This window comes from Dasypus novemcinctus, chromosome 12, assembly GCF_030445035.2.
Source record: "Dasypus novemcinctus isolate mDasNov1 chromosome 12, mDasNov1.1.hap2, whole genome shotgun sequence".
NCBI classification, from domain to species: Eukaryota; Metazoa; Chordata; class Mammalia; order Cingulata; family Dasypodidae; genus Dasypus; species Dasypus novemcinctus.
This window is the reverse complement of record NC_080684.1, coordinates 64067275-64093489: the sequence shown is the minus strand read 5'-3', so window position 1 is coordinate 64093489 and position 26215 is coordinate 64067275. Positions and strand designations below refer to the sequence as shown.

The 26215-nt window shown below is 35.6% G+C and overlaps 1 protein-coding gene across 1 annotated transcript in view; it reads right to left on the bottom strand.

The window, feature by feature from the left end:
- ACSS3 (acyl-CoA synthetase short chain family member 3) overlaps positions 1–26215 on the bottom strand; it is a 167956-nt gene that overhangs the window by 55713 nt on the left and 86028 nt on the right. Inside the window, exons 6-8 of the mRNA XM_004462242.5 lie at positions 24568–24648; positions 24392–24487; positions 3523–3674 (exon numbers count right to left, since the gene is read on the bottom strand). Of these exons, the coding sequence (XP_004462299.2) occupies positions 3523–3674; positions 24392–24487; positions 24568–24648 (329 nt within the window). The remainder of the gene's footprint in view (positions 1–3522; positions 3675–24391; positions 24488–24567; positions 24649–26215) is intronic.

The following is a 26215-nucleotide window of genomic DNA, read 5'->3' as shown; positions in this document are numbered from 1 at the left end:
GAATTGTCAGCATTAACTTTTGTCAAGCTTGATTAAAATCGAACTAGAAGTTCGTGGGATATTAAATCACTATGATGAAATGAAAAAGAGCTATGAAACAGAAAACAAAAGATAATCATAATAGCAAAGACTTAGTCTGTTTTAAGAATTGTTCTAAATTCTAAACTCTTAAGACATGTTGTAGATGTGAACCCATTTCTAAGTAGGATCTTTGAAGATGTGATTCGCTGAGGTGGGGCTAAACTGAATCAGGGTGGGCCTTATAAAGAAAAGAGTCCTTATAAAGAAAAGCAATTAAAAAAAATTCACACACATACAATACATGCAGAGTCTACAATCGATGGCTCTCAGTACAACCACAGAGTTGTGCATTCATCACCCCAATCAATTTTAGAACATTTGATACAGGAGGAGCAAATTTTGATACAGCAAATTATGATACAGGAGGAGAAGACAGTAGGCAACAGATGGTGAGAATTGTGGATTACTAGCAAGCTACCACTAGAATACTACAGACTTTGGAGAAAGCACGACACTTTGCCAATACCTTGATATTGGACTTATAGCCTGTAAAATTGTAAAAAATAAATTTATGGCCTAAGTCAACCAATTCCATGGTTCTATGGTACTTAGTTACAGCAACCTTGGCAAAAGACAAAGTGATTTGCATGATTTTGGTCCTCTTATTATTTATTACACCATCTATACCATTACTATCTTCATTTTCCACAGTCATCTACCTACTTAATAGTAGATTTCAACCCAGTAAGTCAAACTCCAAAGTGAGAATCAACTACTACATTGCACCGTGTAGTCCTAGCATTACCTTGGAATAGCTGTCTAATCCTGGGGAAGTCATTTCATCTCTCTCTCTTTTTTTTTCCTCCAGTGCCTGGGCTTTATTTAATACCACATCATCACAACAAACCCACTCAAAGACCACAGACAGGAAGGAGTCAGGAGGCCCAGGGCAGGTGGGAACCCATCTTCTCTAGGCTCTCCCTGCCCATGTCAGCTTTGCTATACATGGCCCTCAGGTGACCAGAAAGCATCAAAGGATCCCAAAAGGAACAGCTGGAATCTTGGGATCACTTGTTTTTCATAGAACCTTGTAAAATGAATATTTCTAGCAACTCGCTTCTTGTGAAACTTGGATCAAGCAGGGCTCCTAGTTGCTGGTCTTCTTCTGTTTCAGTCCAAACTTTTTTCCAAATTCTCACCAGGGCCACTTTGCCCAAGAAGGAGGTGATAAAACATTTTGGGCAAATTTCTAACTTCATGTTACCAGAATCATTAATGAGATGTGTAAGTAACAAATATTAAGGGAAAAAAAACCACTTCGTTATCTGAAATGTTCTATCAGAGAAGAAGAGAGAAGTAACTTCTGAGAATATCATGGACTCTCAATTGCAATATCTAGGGAATTTTAACTCATGAGGCCAGTAAAGTATTTCTTGCATGAATTTAAAAGTAAAAGTTATATCTGTATGAGAAGACCTGAGTTATGGTCTTTATTTTGTCCCTAACCCAATGTAATACCTAGGTAAAGTCACTTAACATTCTCTTACTTTACAAGATAAATTCTATTAACATACTTCATCAAAGGTGTTATTTGAATAGACAGAAGGTATTTAATTCATTGAAGGTATTACTTGAAAAGCAAAAGCTGATTTTACTCCACAAATGACAAAATCCCTAGGTCAAGAGTTAGTTTCCTAATTTACCCCTCAGAGGAAGATTTATTCCTTTGAGGAGAACTTTAGGTATTTAGTTAAGAGTGTGGGCCCTGGTCAGATTGCCCCAGTTAGCTTCTTTCTCAAGTGTTCTTAACTCTCTGGTCCTAACTTTTTTCTTTCATAAAATGAAAATAATCACAATTCCTACACACAGCATTGTTGTGTTGACTGAATGAGATAATAAACTTTTATTCTTTCATAAAATGAGGATAATCACAATTCCTACCATGTTGTTGTGATGACTAAAGGAGATAATAAACTTAAATTGCTTAGAATGTTACACACTAGGTATTCAGTAACAGTTTGCATTTATTAAAATTAGTAATTTGAATAGGTCCAGGATGTTTGCAGAGTCTGCAATTCTGAAGAGCTGTAAACAGGTAAACAGCTGTGCATCTCATCATGGATAACACAGGTGCCCAAAAACAGAGGGGCATGATGGGGGGAACTTCCTGCAATTTCTCTTATGCTAAAATCTCATATTCCATGTCTACATGTATCAGTTTGAAAAGAGTAGTGATTTAGTAAGCATTCAGTTTTGTTTACTATTTTATACATTAGGCAACCTAGAAATAGTTTCTGCCTTTCCAACATCTAAAATTCTTGTAGACATCAGGGGGGCCGGGGGAGTGGCAGAGATGAAGAGGATGCAGTAAATGCAGGGCCTTAGCTTGCTGGTCACACAACTACATGCCATCCTGCCATGAGGACACATTTGTCAATAAAGAGACACTATAAGAAACTATAAGCACTGATTCTTCAAGACCCCTGGAATAGTTTAAGGCATGGAGACTCTATAGATCTTAAGATGTTTTTACCGTCATCTATTTTTCTATCCTTTGGGCTGAAATGGAGGAAACTAAATGGAAACGTAGTAAATGAAGGAACAAATAAAGGATAAATAGAAAAAAAAAATCTTATGAACACACACACACACATATATATATTTTAGGAGGTACCGGAGATAGAACTGAAGAACTTTTACATGGAAAGCAGGCACTCAACCACTTACCTACTCCTGCTCCCTTATAATATCTATTTTAGCTGCGTCTTTGGGACATAGCAACAAAAAATTTTAAACTCTGTCACATAAGTTGATTGATGCAAACTTCCTTATTTCAAACCCACTTTTTGACCTTCAGAAACTATAAAATCTCAGGTTTCGGTTTATGATAACAGTGACATATTTCAAGGAGGTTCAGTGACAATTGATTCTTGGAAATTGCCTTGAAGATACAAATTGCTATAATTATCTTTGAATATACATATCATTAAACTAAAATGGATGTCAACAAGCTGGCACAAAAATATCTGAACTCCTCAGAGTATATTATTATAAAACAAAACAAAAATAATTTCTTCACTCTTTCAACAAATGTAGTTTGGGCCACAATTTTCACATTTTATCTGTGTACTTTAAAATCAAATACTTGCCCTCCATTTAAACCATTCTTCCACTGTTCAAAAGCTAGAAGCAATTTTATACATATATATAGTATATATGTATTTTAAGTCATAGTCAGGAATTTACTCTAAAGAACATATAAACCAGAGAGTTTGGAAAAAGATAAATACTTTTGCAAGTTTTAAACTGAAAGAAAATGAATGCTATGGTATTTAAAACGCTCCCCACGACAAAGGTATATTTAGAACTTCAGTCTTAATAGCATTCAAAATCGTTTGGTTCTTCCCATCGAGGTATACCAATACCAGAAAAAATTTAACATTCAGTTATCATTCTGATAGCAGATTTTCATGTAATTTGCCCTGTGTCTTCCGAGTTCACCTTGTCAGAGAGTACTGTTTCCCCAAGGCTGCCCCGGGGTCCTGTTGACGGATTGCTCTAATTGCAGTCGGTGCTGTAAACAAGGCAGCCACTCCATGCTCAGCGAGCACACGGAAATAAGCGCCAGCATCTGGCGTTCCCACAGGCTTTCCCTGCAATGAGATTCATTTAAAATGTCACTGGGTAAAATGTCTCATATTTCACTGACAGTTCAGTACTTACACATTTAACACAGCAATATTAATAAAATGGGGTTTCCAACAAACCTTAGTTTAAAAATATTCCCTTGTTCTGTCGTAAATAAACCAAAGCACAGGTATCAGAGAGGCTGTTGGTTCTATTACAACATTCTAAAAGCTTTTCAAATTGTGATTTTTCATTTCTCACATTTTGAAAGGCAAATAGCCCAACATATATATCACATTCAAATGACTAATATAAACAGTCTGTTTGCCAAGAAGTCAAATATATTCTTCAAGAGGCAAACTAAATGAGAATTATGATGGCTATGAATTTCTAAGATTAATACAGTTTTTTATGTTCACTATTAAAAGTGACGGTAGCAATTGTCAAAATATCTGAGAAAAGATAAAAATTTCGAATCACAGTGATTTCTGAGTAATGACCTTTTCAATTGAAATGCATTACTCTAAGGAAAACAACTTCTTTGAATAAAAAAAATCCAATTAAGATATCCCTGATGCATGTTTTTCACAACCTCAAATGGCATTGTACATGTTCAATGGAAAAAGAATGCTTAAAAATCTAGCAATTTTGGCAGACTACACAATTCAAAAAGACACAAAGCTTTTTTCTCAATTGTTTGTGCAAAGTGGAAAATGAGTATGACATTTAAATAAACCAGTAATTCTGCAAAATTTCTAAGTGACCCATAAAATCTATCTTGTCCTAGCCATATACCCCCTCCTTCCTCAATCCATTATCAGTACTGCACATCTTCCTGAGTTTTTAAAACAGGGTCCTAGAATGTTAATAAATGTTATGTGGAAAAGAAAAAATATATATATATGTATATTTCAAGGTCAAATACTTTTTGTAAAAGTCGGGATTAAAAAAGGAAAACAAGTCCCTTATCTTACAACATTGCTTGAAACCTTAACATTGTTAACACACATCAGGAGTTTCCAAGAGATGGGTAACTATATGTATTAATAATATTTCCTAACCTTCTCTGACAACATCCCTCATCTGTGCATCCTAAGGATTTTATACATTACTGTGGAAAGCACACTTTGGGGAAAACTTGTCTAAGGTAAAAAGAGAAAAGAGTTTGCTCCTGGCAAACTCAGATATCTCCCCAAACAGAGAATAATCTAATAATAGTGGGATACATAAGAGGGAGATCATAACTGTCAATTAATTTAGTTTCTGTGGTAGTTTGGAGCTGGGTGCCCCAGATAAAAGAAGGGACAGGCCAGGAGAGTCATGACAGAGGAGCCAAGGATCAAGAATGGCCAGCAGCTGGTCCCCCAAAATCAGTCTTTGGGAAGAAAACAGCACCTTGATAAGGCCTTGATTTGGACTTCTCCTAACCTCAAAACCATGAGCCAATAAATTCCCATTGTTTAAGCCAACCCATTGCATGGTATTCACTTGAGCAGCCAAGGAAAGTAAAACAGATTCAATGTCCACATATAATTGGATCTTTGATAGGGTAATATTTAGTCTTTATTTTTTTATGGTTGCCCTGAATATTCTTTAATAAAATTATGTTTCTACTTGGTAAAAATTTACCTCTAGGTCTTTCTTATTTGCTACTGCTTTCTCTCTTGCTCTTTTAATTCCAAAAAAGTATTTGTTGCAACTGGAAGTTCATTTTTATTATCACAACTATCCCAAAATACTTGGGTTCAATTAATTTCATTACCATCTCATACAGATGAATATAGTCATAGTGTAAAATGTTGGCAGATAAATATGGCAGCACATATACATAATTTGACTCTCAATTTTGAAGTTTTGAACATACCAGTCTGAAATAAGCCAACTCCTGCATTCTCTCTAACACAGCAAGGTTAACATTCGATTTTTTCTTCTTTGGTATGGGTTAGGCACTAATCAGCCCATGAAGAACTTGAACTTACTTGATTATGACTTGGCAAACTTGTATATCACCAACAAAAACTGATTTAACTGACCTTAGGCAATTTACTTATGCTGCATGCTTTCATTTCCAGGCTGCTAAGTAAGAATAAATCATTTTTCCAATATAACCTCAATAGCCAGCAGCACTGAGATAATGTTATAAAGAGGTTTGACCTCCACTGAAGAAAGATATTTTATAGCCAATAGTAGTGGAATCTCACTACAGTGCCCAATGTCATGGGGCAATGATAATATACTCAATAAAGGGTAATAGTGTCAGAGTGAAAATGCTATATAGAGTGTATAACTTCTTACATAACAGACAATATTGATGTATTTTTAGAACACCTCAAATAAATTTAGTGATAAAACTTATCACTAATTTAATGAAAAAAGTTAGTGATTAAAATAATGATAGATTATGAACTGGAAATATTAGTAAAAACCTTATTTTTATAAGTAATACAGAATAAACACCCTTGTAATTCTGAACCTGCACCAAACAAATTCACATCAACATTATTGTTGAGCATAAAAATGATGCCACCTTAACATTAAATTAGGATACCAAAGAAGCGATGCATGGTATCTAACAATGTTCTTTTACATGTTAGTGGAATTTTAAAAAGTACCATTATTTTGCAAGTTATTGTCCCTTCCTCAGAAAGTAATTAGATGTTATAAATATGATGTCTCCCTATTTTCCTGAAATTTAATATACATCATACTTTTTATTTTCTGAAGAATTTATATTTGATCACAAACCTTAATTAAAATATAAATTGTGATATATTAAAACATACAAATATTTCCAAAAATAGCCTGATTATTAACAAAAGCTTTAAGTCCTGAAATGAATGTGAACATTTCAGGTAATTTCATGCAGCACAGAACAAGATCTTTCATCAGAAGCCACTGTTAATCCACAAATAATAAAAAATAGTTTGCCATCACTACATTCATTCATTTAATAAATATTTATTGAGTACTTATTATGGGCTAGGCATTATTCTAAATTTTATGAATAAGCCAGGTCAGGTTGAGCTCTAATGGATCTCATATTCTAATACGTACAGACATGCGTGTGTATAACATAATGTTTCTTAAAGTTCCATAGATGTCACAAGCTATTTGAGTCTATTAGAGGAGAGGAATACGTAATAAACATAGAGCCCATACGTTCTCAGCACTTATTGCTGCTAGTAGCTTCAAAAGACTGAAGCAAAGCCTGTAAGTATCTTCCATTATGAACACTGAATAATAGTGACTCAGTGGCTTATTGAGTTTATTGAACACTCTTGTCTCCCATCTTCCCGCACATGCACAGGCTTGTGCACACACACACGCAATGTAGTCTCTTTACAACACTTTTTAAGAGTAGCCAGCAACACATTGACCCACGCTGAGCTCCTGGAGAAAACGACACCGCTTCCACAACTTGTGAATTCAGTAAAGGACACTAGCCCGAATCACAAACAATTTAAAAATAATTAAAAAGATCCTGTGATTGCAGGGGTTTTAAACTAACAATGCACACACAAAAGCAGCAATGCAGTTAAAATGTAAGCATAGCTTAAAAATTCTACAAAACTCAAATCAATATCGTTACCATTTACTTTTAAAAATTTCCTTTTCTTAAACTAATTTCCATGTTATTGGTTGCTGCCCAGAAAACAGAGGCAGAAAGAGTACATACAGTGGCAAACCAAAGTTTAAGCTTTTCAGCTATTATAAATCAGGATTTTTTAACATCAAAAATTTATAAATTATCACTTCTTAATATCAGCTAGGTTTATAATAAGGATAGTGGTGGGACAAAGCACAGAAACTAAGACAGTTATTGAAATCCCTTAAATTAAACTTCCATGTATGATTTTCTACCACTAATGATTCAATGTGTTAGTGGTGGACCAAGAGATAACAAGTCCTATAATAGAAAACCCAGGCAACATCTCTATTTCTCATAACTTTCTACTTAAATTTTCAACATAGGGAAGTAGCAAAACATAGCAACCTAGCAAAGCGAAGCTATATTTTAACACTAGAGTTAAATATTTGAGCAAAAATCCAATTGTTTTATTATTAATCCTTTGATTTCAGTTTACCCAAGGTTTAAGTTCAAGGCTACTTATGATTTTCTCAGACCTTGACATAAAAAAACAATTGAGTCAACTTCAGTTTTTGCCTCTTTTTTGAGGCAGAATTAGAAATACATCTGGAACACTTTTGAACAATACTTCTGAAAATGACACCCAAGGCATGTTTCTACTCAGTTGTAAAGTGAAGACAGCTACATCCCTCATCAACTAGTCCTGAATTTCATTTCAGCAGACAGGGGCAGCAGAGTTTTTGCTTGTTTATTCTGGAAGAGTGATGAAACGGGAAAGAGCATTTATTGAGTTCTGACTACATGCCATGTGCCCTCACCTGATGGAGAGGTGTTTCTCTTAAAAGTTTGGGTCAGCAACATTCAGGATATAATATTTAATGAAAAAAATAGCAAAATGTGAAATAATGTGCATATCATTTGTATAATACCATTTGTACAAAAGAGGGGGAAAGAAATTGCTTATACATGCATTATTACTTTACATATAAGATTGATTGCCTCCAAATAACAGAAATTGGACATGTGGGAATAGGGGACAGTGGAAAATTCACTTTATTTTATTTTTTTTAATTTTTAAATTTTTTAAAATTAATAGATCATAAGGAATATTACATTAAAAAACATAAAAAAACAAAAAACATATGAGGTTCCCATATAACCCACACCCCACTCCCCACCACATCATTTTTGTAAATTGTATTTTTTTGAAGATATATATACATCACACAAAAAATGCTACACTAAAAAATATGAGGTTCCTGTATATCCCCCACCCTCCCATGCCACTCCTCCCACACCAACAACCTCCCTCATCATTGCAGCATCCTCATCGCACTCAGTGAACACATTCTGGGGCACTACTGCACTACACAGGTAACAGTTTACCCTATAGTTTGCACTCTCCCCCAGTACATTCAGTGAGTTATGGCAGGATATATAAAGTCCAGCATCTGGCCCTGCACTATCATTAAGGCAACTAAAAATCCCAAAAATGCCCCCACATCACCTATCTTCCTCCCTCTCCCTGACCTCAGCAACTACTGTGGCCACTTTCTCCACCTTGATGCTAAAATTTCTTCTATTGCTCGTCACAATAGTTTTATAGTAGAAATCAGTAAGTCCACTCTAGTACATATTTTATTCCTCCATTCTGTGGACCCTGGGATGGCGATGTCCCCTCCACCTCTAGATCAAGAAGGGGCTTACATTCCACATGGATGATGGATGCAATTCTTCTGCTTACAGTTGATGGCACTCTTGATTCCCTGGTGTGGTGGTTGACCATTTTCACCTCCCTGTTAGCTGACCTGGGTAAGACCAACGAACCAGAGAGTAGAAGTCGCCACTCTGCTGAGGCTCAGGGCCCAGCTGGCACAGAAACATTCACGTTTGATCCTTTGGTGCATTTCAAAATATGAACCAAGTGAGTGTTTAGCCACTTAAAAAAATGGACTTTTTCCTTCCCCAAAGTCCCTCTCTCTCTAATTCACATTATTTTGTCTCTACTTTTAAAATATTACTGTAGCTTTTGACCCTGAAGGGATAATTGTCTTATGACCCTCAGACCTGCGTCTTTTGTCACTAAAGCAGACAAATCCCTCCCTTCTCCTTAACATTGTGGATTGTTTTTATATAAAGTACAAAATCAGGCAAAACTATTTTATGCTATTGGAAGTTTGGGCAGGATATCCTTGGTGGGTACTAACTGGAAGAGAGCAGGAGGGGTATTGCTGAGAGTGCTGGTCATTTACTGTTTCTTGATCTGTATCTACATTATATGGCAATAAAATATTTTGAAGTTCCATGCTAAGGATTTGACATTGCACTTGAAGTTGAGAGGATTCTAAAAAGTGAAAATTTATTATGCCCATCTCTGAAAGGCATAAAAAAATAAACTACTTTTTTTTTTGTTATTTTTCATTTATTTCTCTCCCCACTCCCCCAGTTGTCTGCTTTTCTGTGTCCATTCGTTGTGTGTTCTTCTGTGACCACTTCTATCCTTATCAGCAGCACCGGGAATCTGTGTTTCTTTTTGTTGCGTCATCTTGTTGTGTCAGCTCTCTGTGTGTGCAGTGCCATTCTTGGGCAAGCTGCACTTTTCTTTCGCAAATGTTCAGTTAAGTTCAGGAGATGCAATGAGCATCACTTTGCATTTTCTTTAATTATTTGACATGTGCCTATAAGTTCATTAGTCATAGCTTTATATAATTATTAACATAAAACTGGTTAACTGAATAGAATGTTGTTTCTCTTATCAATTCATAATCCTGCCCAGGGTTACTGTTTTTGTTTTGGTTTGTTTTAATTAGAGAAGATGTAGGTTTACAGAAAAATCATGCAGAAAATACAGAGCTCCCATATACCCCTTCCCCCATTATTATAACACCTTGAGTTACTGTGGTAAACTTTTAAAATTGATGAAAGACTATTTTTATTATTGTACTATTAACTATAGTCTATGATTACATCAGGGTTCATTCCTTGCATTGTCCAGTCTTTTAAAATTTTTATTCTAGTAATATATAAGGACTGAAAACTTACTTATAAGTATAATCTGATGGCTGAGAATTTATATCAGACTGACTTCTTTGATTGCTTTGTAGAGATTTCCCGTCATTCCATCATTCCACTAGCCTCACCTGTGAGAATATGCTGCCATCTTGCCTTCTTCTTATCCATGCCATCATCTAACTTACTTTGGGCCGGTAGTTCTCAACTCTAAAAGCACATTAGAATCTTTTGGGATGCTTTTGAAAGGTATAAATGTCTTATCTCTACTCCCAGAGATTCTGATTTAATTTTTCTGGAGTTGGGCCTGGGCATTGCTATGTTTTATAAGTGTCTCCTAGGTGATCATAATCTTCAGCCAGTGAGGGGAATCAATGCATAGCCCTTAGATACCAGACTATCCCAACGTAGGCTATTCCCCAGTGTCATGGCCTGGATGCCATAGAGTATGAACCTAGATATTACCTCTAGTATTCTCCACCTCTGATAAATAAATGAGCAAGTCCAAGTATAAAAGAACACACTGACAACTGAAATTTGATTATAATAATCCATATACCAAGGAAACAACTGGGGAGAAGTACCTTTTTCTCCAAAATTGTTATGCTTTGCTCTATAAGCCTGATTCCAGACTGGATACATATGTTATGATTTCTCATACATATCACCTTGAGTGAGTTCTCATATACATCACCCAGAGTACAACTGCCCTTTCTCCAAAGAGGGAAGGATTAGCCCTGTCCAGAAACTCCTCTTGTATTGCCCAGTGATCTTTAAATATTCTCAGTTCCATCTGAGGTTTTAGTGTAGATGTATCACTTCTCAAAATTAGATTAGTTTAAATTAAGGGTCTCTGACCTGAAGTTCAGGGAGGTTCATAAATCCTCTGAAATTACAAATAAAGAGCAGATATAATTTTAACGAACAACCTGTTTGCAAAATTTTTTTAAAATCTAAGAAAATGTCATTACCATACCACCACATATATAATCATATTTTCTACAGAGAGGAGCCAATAGCTTTTATCAGATTCTAAAAATGAGTCCAAAAACTACCAATACACTCTTTAGGTATATGAGGACCTTCTAAAATTCAGAAATTGCTTCAAAGTTTTTATGTTTAGCTCCGAGAAACAGCATGGATGATGCTGCAATGCAGATAGGCAGGTGGGGAACCATAATTTCTATTCACATTCCTCTCCACAGGCCAGATAAGTTTCCTTAGTACTACAGTTTTAACTGACTTTTATCCAAAAGCTACCAAGATTTCAAAGAACCAAAAATATAGTGGCCTATATAAAATTACCAAACAACTTGCTGTCTTTTTTACCATCCTATTACTTAGATCATGCAAAATCACCACTTCCATAGTTCAAAATCAGTTGAATATCAGCAATTTCACATGGTTCAAATTATTCCTTCTTTAAGTTTGTTTCTCATTTCACTTTCTCATTATAGTAGATCCCACTGAATTGCAATTTCTCAGGCTTGAGTTCTTCCTTTTCTTCCGAAGTTGAGAAGGTAGACCTCCCCAAGGCTAAAGCTCCAAGTTAAGTTCCTTTCATGCATAGTTAAATATATCCCAGTTGAGTGTGCACGTGTAACTCTATATAGATCTTTACCCTTTGGGTTGGTTCTTCACCCTTTGGATTGGTTCTTCCTCTGTCTTCTCCCTCCTCTGAGAGGTGGCCATTTTGGAATAGTCAGATTTGATAGGGCCACCCTCTAGTGAATAAGGCACCTTTTCTGTCCCAATAAAAAGTAACTTGCCTCTGGGAATAACAATATCAAATAAATGAAGTATAGCATTGAACTGGTAATTCTTCAGATGCACTGCTGGGCTAATTAGTGTCTTTGACATATTTAGCATTCTCTTAGTCACATAGCCCATTTATCACTATGTAGCAGGAAGCTGATGCTTTTGGCAGGGCTGCTTTCACCTCTGAGTTCTCCCATGCTGATAGGCAATCACGTCATTATTCTGGACTAGAGTGTCAAATGAAGGGTCTTCCCCCTCATTCATAGTGATTAGTGAGACTGTGCAGTACCCAGAGAAATGAAATGGCTTTCTGCTTAATCCCACTATCAGATTTCCAGCCAGGAAGTAAAGTGTGGCTACTCCATATGTATTATGTACACTGCAATTCAGCCAAAGGTTGCACAAATCTCAGCTTCTCCTTACCATCCAATATTTTACCAAAAACAACCTTCAAACATGCTCATATTTCCCCATGTTAAGAAGTAAAACAAACATAAGAAACTTTTCTATGAAACTCTTCTCACAAAGCCGGCTAACGACATCCGAATGACCAACGTCACTTGTTATTCTAGCAAAACTTTTTCTGCAGCACTTGGCACCACAAATCCCCCATCTTCTGGAAAACCTCCCCTTCCACTGGTCTTCAGAACACTTTGCACCTCTTATTCTTCTCCTGCTTCTGTAATTTCTCATTCTTAATTTATATAGCTTCCCTTTCTTAACCTCAAGAGTTTTCCAATTTTCTTTTCTCAATCTTCTCCAGACTGAGTATCTTGATCACTATAGGGACTTAGATCATTAACTACTCTACAGTTCTAATTCTGATAGTTTTTCTAAGAATAACACCTGACTTTCAAATATCATAGAAATGTCTGAGCAGCACCCTCAACGTCAACATTACCAAATCAAAATTACTGTTTCCCTTTCCACCATAGTTGTTACTTCAGCTGATAACTACCATGGTATTAGTTGTCCTATCCAAAGACATCAGAGTTATTTTCAACTCCTTTTCTCTTCCCTCTTATAACAGCTACTTGACATCCTAACATCCTGCCTCTTTCTTAATGTCAGATCACTATATCTTGGTTCTGGTCATGCATCTTGGACTATATAACAACTTCGTAAATGTCTTTCTCTAGATTATAAATGGGTAAACTGCCTTTGGAGCTAGAGTACTCACCTTTGGGCTTCTGAGAACTTAGTGGCTCTGATTCTCAGTTTATACAGGTGTAGGAAATGGAGTAATAATATCAACCTTATGGGCTTGTACTTAGAATTAAATATGATTGTGCATATAAAGTGCTTGAAAGATTTCCTTTCACACAACACTCAATTCAGAGTAGCTATTATTATTAGTCGTGTCTTATCCATCAAGCTTTTCCTGTCTACCCTAATTCTGACCATCCCTGAAGAGGTCAGTAGGCAGAATGTTGAGCCGGGGGGAATCCCAACACTGCTATGTGACCTAAGGCAACTTAATTAATTTCCTTGAATTTCATTTAGTTCGATCATCAGAAAGTTGAATCAAACAGATGCAAGGAATAAATGTAGAGCATTTATCATAGGTCCCCTGTAGATTCCCAGAACTTTTAGTACCTTTATACAATGTAATAGCTTTCTTAGTTAAGTAGTATTAATATCTTGATTTGTTTGATTTCTATAATTTTCTTTATATTAATCTTGATTCTTCAACTATCTTGTTAACTCCCTGGGTGCAAGAACTGTATCTGGTACTTATCTGTTTCCCCATCAGCTCACAATAGGCACTAATAAATACTGTTGATGGAACTATGGCAATATTTGCACTTGCATGCTCCAACGTGAAATACTTACACGTACAGAGGAAAAAAAACTCAAAAATAAATTTCTTAGAACAACTAGCCATGTGAGAAATCCAAAAGATGCTGGTCTCAGCTTTATAATATTTTCCACTTGAGGAGATCAAATTACATAGCCTGAATCAGAGCAATAACTGAGTCATCATTTTTTTTCATTTTATATATAAAGAAAAATAAATTTCTGTTAGGCTAGAATAAAAAAAGGAAAAAAAAAAAGCTTTTCCATTACATCAAGGGAAAAAAGGACTATGGTCTATGCCTAGTGAATGCAGTAGATAGCAGTGTTATGGATATTAGCCTAAAAAAGAAAAAAAAAAAAAAAGCCCATATATTTCTCCTTGAAAGAATTTCATCCTTGCCCTTGAAAAATAAATACTAAAATTAGAGAAAACAGGATAATATAGATAAAAAAGAAAAAAAACCTTGTAAGGAGAAAATAATTGCATTATTAAACCAAACACAGCGGAAGGCTAAGGAGTCTGAAAGTATACATGTGGAAAATACATCATAGAACAACTTCATGGATTTGAACTGTATATGTAAAATACTGATGTGTGTATACTGTCATAGATATAGTCATTTATATAATTAAGTATATATAGTTTGAAGCTTTCAGACTATTTTCACATACATTATCTCAATTGAGTATCTCAGAGCTCATTTTCATACTAATCATTCTTTAAAGATAAAAGCTAAAGGTTGTCCAAGCTCTCACTTCCTTCTGTGAATTCAGGAAAAGAGCACTCAATACGAGATAATCAAGCTAAATATTTTGAATTTAAAAACTAGAACAATAAAGCCCATCACAAAATAGATAGGAAATGTTATAAATGTTTGTATGAAATGTGCTATATTATTTGCAGGTAAAATGCTTCAAGGCCATTCTTATTTCACTTACAAGTTCTAATCTGAAAGGACCAATTCTTGAACAGAGAGACCGCTGGGTTATTTCCCATACCTGATACTCATTCTTCAAAGTTGGTGGTAGCAGGATCAACACATCATGTGCTGATTCCTTTGCCTGGTGCTTAAAAGAGAATTAATGGGCTCCAAAGGGAGCTGCCTCAAGTGCTCTGGTGATTGCTTCAGGGTTCTGAGGACAAAAAGACTTGAAAACAAGACAGGTGGAGTCTGAAAAGTCAAGCAACACAATGGCTGGAATAAATGGGAATGGATGCTTGATGTTTACATTCTAGAACTTCATTCTGGGAAAGAATAAATTTATATTTTTGAATAGTAACTGTAGCTAATAATGTTAAGCACTTATTTCAATATTATATCCTGGGCACTACTCTAAAGACATTTGCATGAATTAATTTAATGCCATATAAGAAAAGAATTGTTATTATCACTATTTGTAGATGAGAAAACTGAGAGAGCGAGCAGTTGAGGAAGCTACACTTCAGCTGAAATATAAAGGATAATAGAAGACTATTTCAGACAAAAAGAACAAATTGGGTAAGTTCCCGTAGCTGAAATGATCATGAGAATAACTGTAGGGACCAAGAGCCCAGTGTGTCTTAGAAGGGAAGTGGTAATTAAGGGGGGGAGAATGATCAACACTTTCAAATATAACAGTTTTCAAGTGTGATGAGAACTGAAAATGTCTATTGGCTTTTGGAAAAATAAAGGTCATTGGGGACATTAGCTAAAGCTATTAATATGAAACAATGGTGACAGAGGTCACTTGGAAAGGATTTCAGGTTAGAAAAGACAGATACTGAGTGCAATCAATTGTTCGAAGATGAAAAGACAGTGTTATAGCAGAAATGAGAAAGAGGATTAAATGAGATTTTTGTTTTGTTTTTATGTTAATGAGAGATGTGACAGTTTTGAAAAAAAATTGGTAATTAACAAAAAGTTAGCCAAAGCAGGCTATCAAAATTTCTAATGTACATTTACCCTGCAAATGTATACCTGTATGTATTCATACAAAAGAAAGGAAAATCTTATTTAGATACCTATTGCATGTTTTCATGTAAAAACATAGATTGTTTTAAATGGGTAAATGGGTATCCAGAAGTTATACTTAATTTTCTATTTATTTTTATATATTTATGAGGGCATTTAGCTGATATAGTTGTAGATTTTTATTTAATTCTAGAATAAAAAATTATCTTTACTTTGAAGAAAAGACTTATTCACTCATAAAATATCATAAGCCATTTGCATTCAATAAAAGAGATATATTTTATGAACTGGTTGTTGTACTTTAGATAATTTTAGCACATAATGAATTGCAAATCTCTGATACTTTAGAGCATCAAAAATTTTTTTAAGTCAGAATTCATCATTAAGGAAAAATATAGACCCAAAGATGAATTCATTATCTACTGTATTATACACCTTTGAAATGTTATAATTCATTAATAAAAGTAAAACTTTGATCAAACTGAGTTGCACACAGTTTTATTTCTCTTTAGGAAATATAATCCCATCAAAAGTACATGAATGATAAGAAAAATTATTCTATTCACCATATAAAGATGTATTTTTATTAATTTATGAAAAAAATTTGTTCCCAAATAAAACAATAGTAATAACAGTAAAATAAAATAATACCAAATATTTATTTGGAAGTCAGTCTAAAACAGAGGCAAAAGTAGTACAATTATTTTTTGTTTTGGCTATTTCACTTGCTGGCCTAGTGACAAATCAGGAATCCTGGTTAAGTTTAGTTTAGCCTAGTTTTACTTAGGCAAATTCACACACACACATGCACACACACATACATCAGCATTTTACATGCTCCAGTTGCCAATGCTGTGTTTTTGTGGGGATTTCTTTGTATTAACTCTGTTTTGGTTATGCTCTTTGGGTATGAATCTTTAGTGTTACATTTTATGCCAAATTTAGGAATTTTCAGCAATTATTTCTTTTTCAGCCCCATTCTTTCTCTTCTCACCTGTCCACATTTTGATGATATGAATGCCAGTTCTTTTTTTTGTAGTACATGACAGCCTTTAATTTTGTTTTCAGTCTATGTTTTGTCTGTTTTTCAGATTAGGTCATTTCTATCATCTAGTTTATTGATTCATTCCTCTCTCCCCTCCATTCTGCTATTGAGACTACCCATTAAGTTTTTATATTCATTACTGTATTTTTACACTATTAAATTTCCATTTGGGGGAGCAAATGTGGCTCAGGCAGTTGGGTGCCCACCTCCCACATGGGAGGTCCTGGGTTTGGTTCCCAGTGGCCCCTAAAGAAGACACACAAGGAGCAGACAATGAGCAAAAAACAAGCAAACTATAAGTAAAAAAACAGTGAGCAAGACAACAAGCAGAGAGTGAGCAAAAAAAAAAAAAAAAAAAGAGGAGAGAGCAGATGTGGCACAAGTAGTGCCACCCACCTCCTGCAATAGTCCTGAGTTTGGTTCTTGGTGCCTCCTAAAGAAGAAACAGACAATCAGCAGACAATAAGGAAAAACAACAAGCAAACATGAGGGAGACATCTTAGAGGAGAAAAAAAATTTCCGTTTGCTTCCTCTGTACAGCTTCTATATGTTTACTAAGGCTTTCTATTTCTTTGCTGACAATTTTTCCCCCATTGTTTCACTTGTGTGACAGTTACTCACTGATGAATTTTTATGATGGCTGCATTAAAATTTTGGTCAAATAATTCTAACTTCTCTGTCATTGCAGTGTCAGCATCTATTAATTGGTTTTTCTAGGAATCCTTTATTTCTTGGTATAACAAGTGATTTTGAAACAAACTTTGGACATTTTGCTTATTATAAGATTGTAGGTCTTATTTAGATCATCAACTTATGTACCTCACTTTTACTCTACTCCAAGGGGAAGTAGGATAGAAATCCATTTTCACCATTCGACTCCATAGTATCTTATGGAGATGCTCCTCCTTATTGCTAGGGAGGAGGAGGAGTTTCAGTTCCCCACTGTGTTTCCACTGACACCTTCTTGGTGGGTAGGGCAGGAATCCTGCTTATTGCAGCACACTGGTACCTCAGGGAAGAAGGAGGTAGCCTCATCAGCCATGGTGAAAGTCCCACCTCTCCACTAGGTCTCTACTGACACCACTCCAAGGAGGATTGGGAAGGGAAACTCATTATTGCTGAGTGAGAGTATAAGTCCAGGTTCCACAAGTGGCCTCCACTGTCACTGTCCACAGAGGCTCATTAACAACTAGCAAGAATGAAAGTTGTAGCAAATTAGCTGGCCTTCTCTGACACCACCCCAAAAGGATGGGAAAGGCTCTCTTTTGCACTTTGCTTATATGGAGTGTGGTGAGACCATGGATTTTTTGGTGTGTTCATCTGGAATAGAGCAGGCTAAAAGATTTATGTCTTGCCAGGCTGCCCTTTTCCTGGTCCTTTGGCTCAAGAAAGCAGGTGCTTATTTAAGTTATTTTTGTTGCTGCCTTTCGATTTTTTTTTAGTTTTGTATGTAGTCATAAGCATATTGGGGTTGCTGGCTTCTTCAGCTTCATCTCTATGATATACGAGGAAAACATAAAATCCAAGTTCTCACCACTGTGTTGATGCTGAGACCCCTGGCTAATCTTCCTTCTTCTCTCCACCTGTCAGTGTCTTTACATTTGTTTTATATATAACATCTAAGGTTTTCACTTAGAATTAGAGGGAGAAATAGGGAAAATTACTTCTACTCTAGCTTCCCAAAGTAGAAGTCAAGTCTTTGAAACAACAAATCCTTTGAAAAGCAAAAAATTCCTATGTTTGTATTTGCATTTTAAACAGTGAACTGTAAGTGGGTAGAGTTCAGAAATTGGAATACGGAAGAAATAGCCTGGAAGAAAGTGACACTAAAGCAGTAGCATTTGTTATCAAGCCCTTTAGACCATAGGATATCTGATGATAAAATGAACAATGCAACTGAAAAGCACAGGCACAAATCAGATCAGAAGCCCAAATACAGAATGGACAACATTCGGTTGGTACACTTGTAAATACCGGCAAAATATCAGCTTTGAAAATATGACAGGCGGTGCATGGAAAAGAGGTTCTTTTTGTATGGCTGAGTGGATGAAGGTAATATTAATAGAATTATAGAGGGAAACATGTTTTGGGTGGAGCAATGGAAACAGTAAGTTCATTTCATGTCACCTTGAGCATGTGTATGGCCCATCCAGAGATATCTAGTAAGAAGTTTGCGCTTGACATGAAGATAAGATATAGAATGATGGGCTTAGAAGCCTTTGTTTAATTAGTGACATTTAAAGTCAGCTACATGGGGAATATCCAGAACATGTAAGCAGAATGGGAAAAGAGGATGAAGAATTAGACCCAACTAAATTCCAATGTTTAGGGCCAAAGTAAGTGAAACCAATAGGTAAAAAGGAGAATAAGCTGTCAGGAAGGTAGGAAGATAGCAGGGAAGTAGTGTTCAGTTTTATTTACAAGCATTTGTTGAATTATTACTATGTGCTATGCATTATGCTGTAAGGCTTTTGAGGAGTTTATGGTATACTAAATGTAAACAATTAATTTCAGGATAGTGTGATCAGTGTAGTGATAGACATATCCTCAAGAGGCAAAGGGACCATAGAAAGGAAATTTAATAGAGTCTAAAACTGTGAGAAGCAATTTTTCCAGAGACTATAACACCCATGCAGAGCCTTCAAGGATAATAGGAATGAAACAGATAGGGAAAAACAGAGGGAAAGTCATGCCAGGCAAAATAAACAGCATGAACAATGGCAAAAGGGCATGCAGGCACAGAGCAAGAGAATTATCTGAAGGGATTGGTCACCAAGGTCTAGTGCCATTGAGCTAGAAAATAAAATCAGATTAAAGAACGCTTTTTGACTTTGCCACTTATGAAGTCACTGGTGACCTCTGCTATGGCAGCTTATATGAAGTGTTGGGGATAGCAATCAGGCTGCAGTTGGATGAAGAGTGACTCAAAGAATATGAAGTACAGACAGTGTGGATAGTGTATTTTTCAAGTTTACTGGAGTAGAAAATAAAGATGAGATAGGTAGAAATGGACAAAGGCCTAAAAGTCTTTGTTTTGAGATCAGAAAGAATTGAGAATGTTTACAAATTATAGGAAAGAAAGCAGAGTGCACAGAAAAGGTTTTAAAGTGTAGCTTATTTCATTCAATCATTTGCACAACAAATATTTACAGAGCATGTACATTGTCCTTGAGCACATCATTCCAAAATAAAGACAAACAAGCAAATCTCCTTCATGGAATTAGCATCGCATTTTAGAAACTTAAGAAATAATAAAAAGGCTACACTTTGCCCCATGCAATTTTATAGGTTGACAAAATGTATAATGGCCTGTATCCATCATTGCAATGTTATGCAGAATAATTCCAATGTCCCAAAAATGCCCTCATGGTACAACTATTCTTCTCTCTCACTCCCCTCAGAACCTTTAGTGGTCACTGTCTTTATATCAATGGTAAATGGTAAAAGTTCTTCTAGTGCTAGAATAATAATAAGTCTATAATAAAATAATAATAAGTCTACTTCAGTCCATTGTTCATTCCCCAGTCTCAAAGATTTGGGGATGGTGATGCCCACTCTGTTTCTAATTGAGAGGAGGCTTAGATCCTATGGGGCAGATGGATGCAATTGCTTGCTTGCAGTTGTAGATACTGTTTTTTAGGATGGGTATTGCCCATTATCATCCTTTTGTTAGTTGTCCTGTCCTGGATGAGTCCAATGAACTGGAGAGTAGGTGTTGGCTGCAGCTCTGCTGAGATTCAGGGTTCAACTGGCATATGAACAGACTGAAGATTTCAGTCTCTGGGACATGTAATTAAAAAGTATAGTGCTAATTACAGGTTCAAATAAAAGGGGCCAAAGGTGTCTAGATGTCTAGATATCTCTAGACCCCCCAGGAGCCCTGCTATTTGAAGGATTGTTTACTGTGGCAGCCAATGAGATCCTGCTGAGACATGCATAAGTGTAACCTCTGGAATGACCTCCCAACTCCCTTTGGAATCTCCTTAGCCATAAAAACTCATTTGTATTTAATATTTCCCCCTTTTGGTCAAGTCTTTTTCCAGATGCATCACTCATCAGTGCTTGGCAATAATCCCTTGGTGTCAGGGAGGCTCATCCCTGGGAGTCATGTCCCATGCTGGGGAGAAGGCAGTGTGTTTATATGCTGAGTTTGGTTTAGAAAGAAGCCACATTTGAGCAATGAGGAGGATTTTATGAGATAATTCTTATGCAATACACATAATACCAGGCTAATTTTCAATTTCATAAGAAAAAGTTCATCAGTAGAATCATCAATGTCAAGGACCTGGCATAATGGTCTGTCCTCCTTCATTATGCACTGACCATGTACTCAAGGGATTCTTATCACTCTATTAGAAAATAAAGCATGACTCCCCAGGATGGGAATTCAATATTCTCTTGGTTACTGTGTGGGTCTCCAACCACTGAGACAATGCCCCATGAACATGTGAACATATTCATCTGCCTTAGAGGCATGCCCCGGGTGCACCCCTCTACACACAACCCCCATCATTGATACCATGCACCAGTGATCCTCTCCTGCCACAAGTGTGACCCTTCTACAATCCATAACCTCCCCAAAACCAAAGCCAAAAAATATAACCAAATAAAATTAATAAGAAAATAAAATACAATAATAATAATAAACAAATAAAATTTTAAAAAAATTTTTTTACTCATTTTGTCTTTCATCACAGTAAGATCTGTTGTCTCTTGTACAGTGACAATTTCTTCCATATGTTCCCCCAGTGTCTTATTTTTTTTTGCTTTATCTTCAAAGATGCTTTAAGTTATAAAAAAGTCACATACGAAATATAAGGGATACCCATATACCCAACTCCCTTCCTCTCCCTTATTAATAAGATTTCAGAAGTAGAGGGTACATTACAATAATGTACCAATATTGAAGCATTGCTACTAACCATGGTCAAAAGTTTACATTAAGGTTTACATTTTGTACCACACACTTTTATAAGTTTTGACAAAATTTAAAATGTCCTGTATCCATTATTACAAGATCATGCAGAACAACTCCAATGCCCTATAAATGCCCTATTTTCCACAATGTAAACTATAGTCCATGGTTAGCAGTAATGCCTCAATACATATTCATCACTTGTGACAAATATACCACACTAATGAAAGATGTTTTTAATGGGGGAAATTATGGGAGGGGGAGGAGGTGAGGTATATGGGAATCTCCTATATTTTTACAGATTTATTTAAATATAAATAAATAAGGCAATGGTAAATAGAACACAAATTGTATCTACTTTAATTCTAAAAGCAGCTTAATACATATAAATATAAATACTTATAAATATAATGGCATCCTTGGTTTTGCGCATTTATGTTACTAGTCAATATAAACTTCCAGTATTGAGGTTATGTTTACTTCATTCATGGTGAATGATTATTCAGTGAAAACATTTATTTTATTACAAGGACTTCCCTATGGAACTGAATTGTCAAGATTATTTCATTTTAATTACAAATATTCAAATCAAATCCATTTCAAATCTGCATGGTACAAAAGCACAGTAAAATAGATGTGGAGTAGTGTATGATGGTTTAAATCTTGTGTCAAACTCTACCTTAATATACCTGAGCATTCAGACAGGAAACCTGCCAGCTCAAATGAAGGAACACAAACAGTCATTAAGTGGTTGCAGGGACTAGAAGAAATTCCATGAAGATAGAGAATGCTCCCTCATTTTTTTCAGATTCATTGGGTTGCAGAATTTTAAGCTTGTAAAGCATCTTAAATGTCATCTAATATAATTTCCATATCCCAAATACAAAAATTTTTTCTTCACATTCCTAGACTGATATTGATACCTCATTACATGAAATAGAGCCTTCTATTTTAAAAGCTGTTCATTCCACTACTATACTGCTAATTTTTCTCTGATTATTACCAAAATATAGTCCTCTAGTACTTTAAGTTATAAGACTACCTGCTTTATATGTGGTAGCTCTTAAATGTCAAAAGGGGTGGTGGACTTGTCCCAGTGGTTAGGGCATCCGTCTACCACATGGGAGGTCCGTGGTTCAAACCCCGGGCCTCCTTGACCCGTGTGGAGCTGGCCCATGCGCAGTGCTGATGTGCACAAGAAGTGCCATGCCATGCAGGGGTGTCCCCCACATAGGGGAGCCCCACGCGCAAGAAGTGCGCCCCATAAGGAGAGCCGCCCAGCGCGAAAGAAAGTGCAGCCTGCCCAGGAATGGCACCGCACAAATGGAAAGCTGACAAAACAAGATGACGCAGTAAAGAGAAACACAGATTCCCGTGCCACGGACAAAGACGCAGCAAATAGACACAGAGAACAGACAACTACAGAAGCGGACAAAGAAGACAGCAAATAGACACAGAGAACAGACAACTGGGGTGGGGGAGAAAGGGAAGAGAAATAAATAAATAAATAAATAAATAAATCTTTTTAAAAATATATCAAAAGGTGCCATATATGCACAGTAAAGGATATTATTTTCAGATTAACTATTCTCATTCCTTCATCCTTCCTGTATAGCATTATTTTCACCCTAGCTTCCCTCTTCCAAGTGCTTTCTAACAAATTAATTATTTTCTTCTTCCCTCTTAAATTGAGCACAAAAGCCCAAATGTTGTATAAGAATATATCACTGCGTATGTTAAGTACTTTTTTTCCCCCTTAAAGCAATCCTACAAACAGTTAATGTTTGAACTATGAACAATTATAATACCCAGGCATTTAGCCAGGTAAACTGCAGCCAAGTGAAGTTTCCCCTGTCATTTCTGCAATTGCATTTCAATTTAAAGTGAAAAGAAATCCCTATTTTTCCATCTTTTTAGTTGTAGCCCAAAAATCCAAGTACATTTTGAACACTAATTTAGTAATGTACCATATTTGCTCCCCTTCTGAGATTTTGATCACCTACAAATCTGATAGGTATATTTTCTATGCCTTGATACACATCATAAAATTGAATAGAAAAGGCATATGAGCAGAATTTTCTATCACACAACAAACAAATCTTATTTTTGGGTGACATTAATCTATGCATCAGCATTTTAAAGCTGCTATTTACTCAGCTATGAGTCTGGTCAGTCTATATACTCTCCCTTATACTCAAAGCTATCATCAGAAACCATGGAAAATATTTAAAATTGAGACATCATACCTTTGGAGATCCATTAATCTAATAAGAACTCAAAGACAAAGATGTACTTTTCTCATTTTTTCCCCTAAAACTATAAAATCAGTATCAGTTTGATAATACTTTCTAGAAATCTATTAGGGATAGTCATTAAGCTTGTTAGACTTTTTCTTCAGAATATAATTTTCACTGGCATTTGCCCAGTTAGGGCCTTTATATTTTCTAAAACCTTAACCCGATACCCTTACTTTGTTTTTCAGCACAATTTAAATAGCTGGCAATTATTTCTCAGATATTCTTTTCTCCTTTGAAATCATACTTTTAACTGAAAGAAGATATAAGATATAAAAATACCCCCTAGCTTACACTAATTTTTGTTTACACTCAGAACTCTTTCTCAAAAATGTCCAGTAAAATAAATAATGTCTATTTGTGCTATTACTTTTATTTTGTTACCTCATATAAAACTGTTGTGTTCCCATGTAGAAGAGGTCCATAACAGATATAGGAATGTCCGACAACCCAGCCCAAATCAGACGCTGCCCACCACACCTAAAAAATAAGAAGATAATAAAACACGTATTTCTTCATCAGATAAATGTCAGGTAATCTGAATTTGAAATCCTGATTACCTCTCCAGGTTTAAGTCCATATATAGAAGACATTGTCCAGTTTAGCATTACAGCATATCCTCCAGTGGGCCTAACAACACCCTAAAGGGAAAATAAAGCTAAAATCAATAAAAGTATGTGAAAAGATTTTGTATTTTCATATCATCTATAAAACACACCGGGTTTAAAGTATTTTATATTTCCATAAACCTCAAATTACTTTGGCTTTCATTTAACTGTATTTGAGCCATTATGTCTTTGGGTCAACCAATAAGAAATACAGAAAAATTTATCCAATTTGCTGTCATTTGTAAAATTCATTCTCACAGAACATTCTTGACCTTCTAAAGAAAACTTAAAATGCCACAAAATCACATGCAATAAAAAATGTTTTCAGTGGTGACAATATTATCAACATTATATTTTCAGGCCTTTTCCAGAGCAAAAATGAAAACTTTCAAATTAAATGCACAGAAAAGTAAAATGTAACAGTTCATCTAAAATACAGATGTGTATTCCTTAAGATTATTAAATAATAACTGGCTGCTTAGAAGAAACAAAGTCATACTTTAACTGGAGCCTTATTAAAATGCTACACTGGGGATCATGCTGGCAAAGGTTTAGAACTGAGCAATTTTTAAATAATGAATTCCTGGTACTCTGAGGAATCAAGCCCCATGAATGGGATCTGAGGCTGACATATTTGCTTTATACTGCATTTTTGGCAAAAGTAAGGATTGTTACATCAGAGTACTACAACTTTCATGAATCAATTTCAAGCAGTTGCCCTCGCACTGTGAACATATTCAACTTTAGTACAAGATAAATATTTGAAAACTTGGCATGAGTCGCCATAAATAAGAACCAAAGGCAAATTTAACAACTAATTTTTTTTTATTCTTTCACTATAAACATTAATCAATACTTGACTCAACAAAACATAGCCACATGTATTGAGAAAGAGCACTTGGAATCCTGGTAAGAATAAAAGTTATATTCAACTCACGTGTGTTTTAAACATCTTTCAGTAAAGCAATTGTGACTCCAATGATTTGTTTATGCAAAAGTAATTATTTTCCATAAAAGGCAAACATGGCCCTAATTAATAAACATGCTGCTAGCTGTAATTTCTGGCATAGTTCTTCAGCTTTAACACACATACACATATCGGGAGATTGAAAAAGAGATTGACTTTCTGTTAGTTACTAAAATTGCTGCTCTCCTCAGGGGCCACTAATAAAACATAGGTATCAAGCTGTGGAACATATTTTATCCACCAGCAGCACCACCTGGTCTCTTGGCAAATATCACATGAAGTTTTGTTGGCATTTGATCGCTGCCTCCTAGGTTGTGTGACATGCTTAGCATGCAGCTGGCTCTCTTCATCACCTTGGGAATATTAGAAATTCTAAGACTCCTGCGCAGAGGCTTCACACATGTACTTTCCCATGTAAACTGAGCAGTTATCCTCCCAGTATTCCAAACTTCACTTGCTCAAGTATTTTGAGATCTACCCTTCAGATTTTTATAAATCAGTGAAAACAAAACACTTTTAGGATAAAAATTCTCAAGTTCTCATTCTTACCACCCACATCAGTCTTCCTTCTTCTTCCCCTACAATTTTCCATTGTTTCAATTGTATTTTTCTCTCTTAAGTTGCAGCTATCAA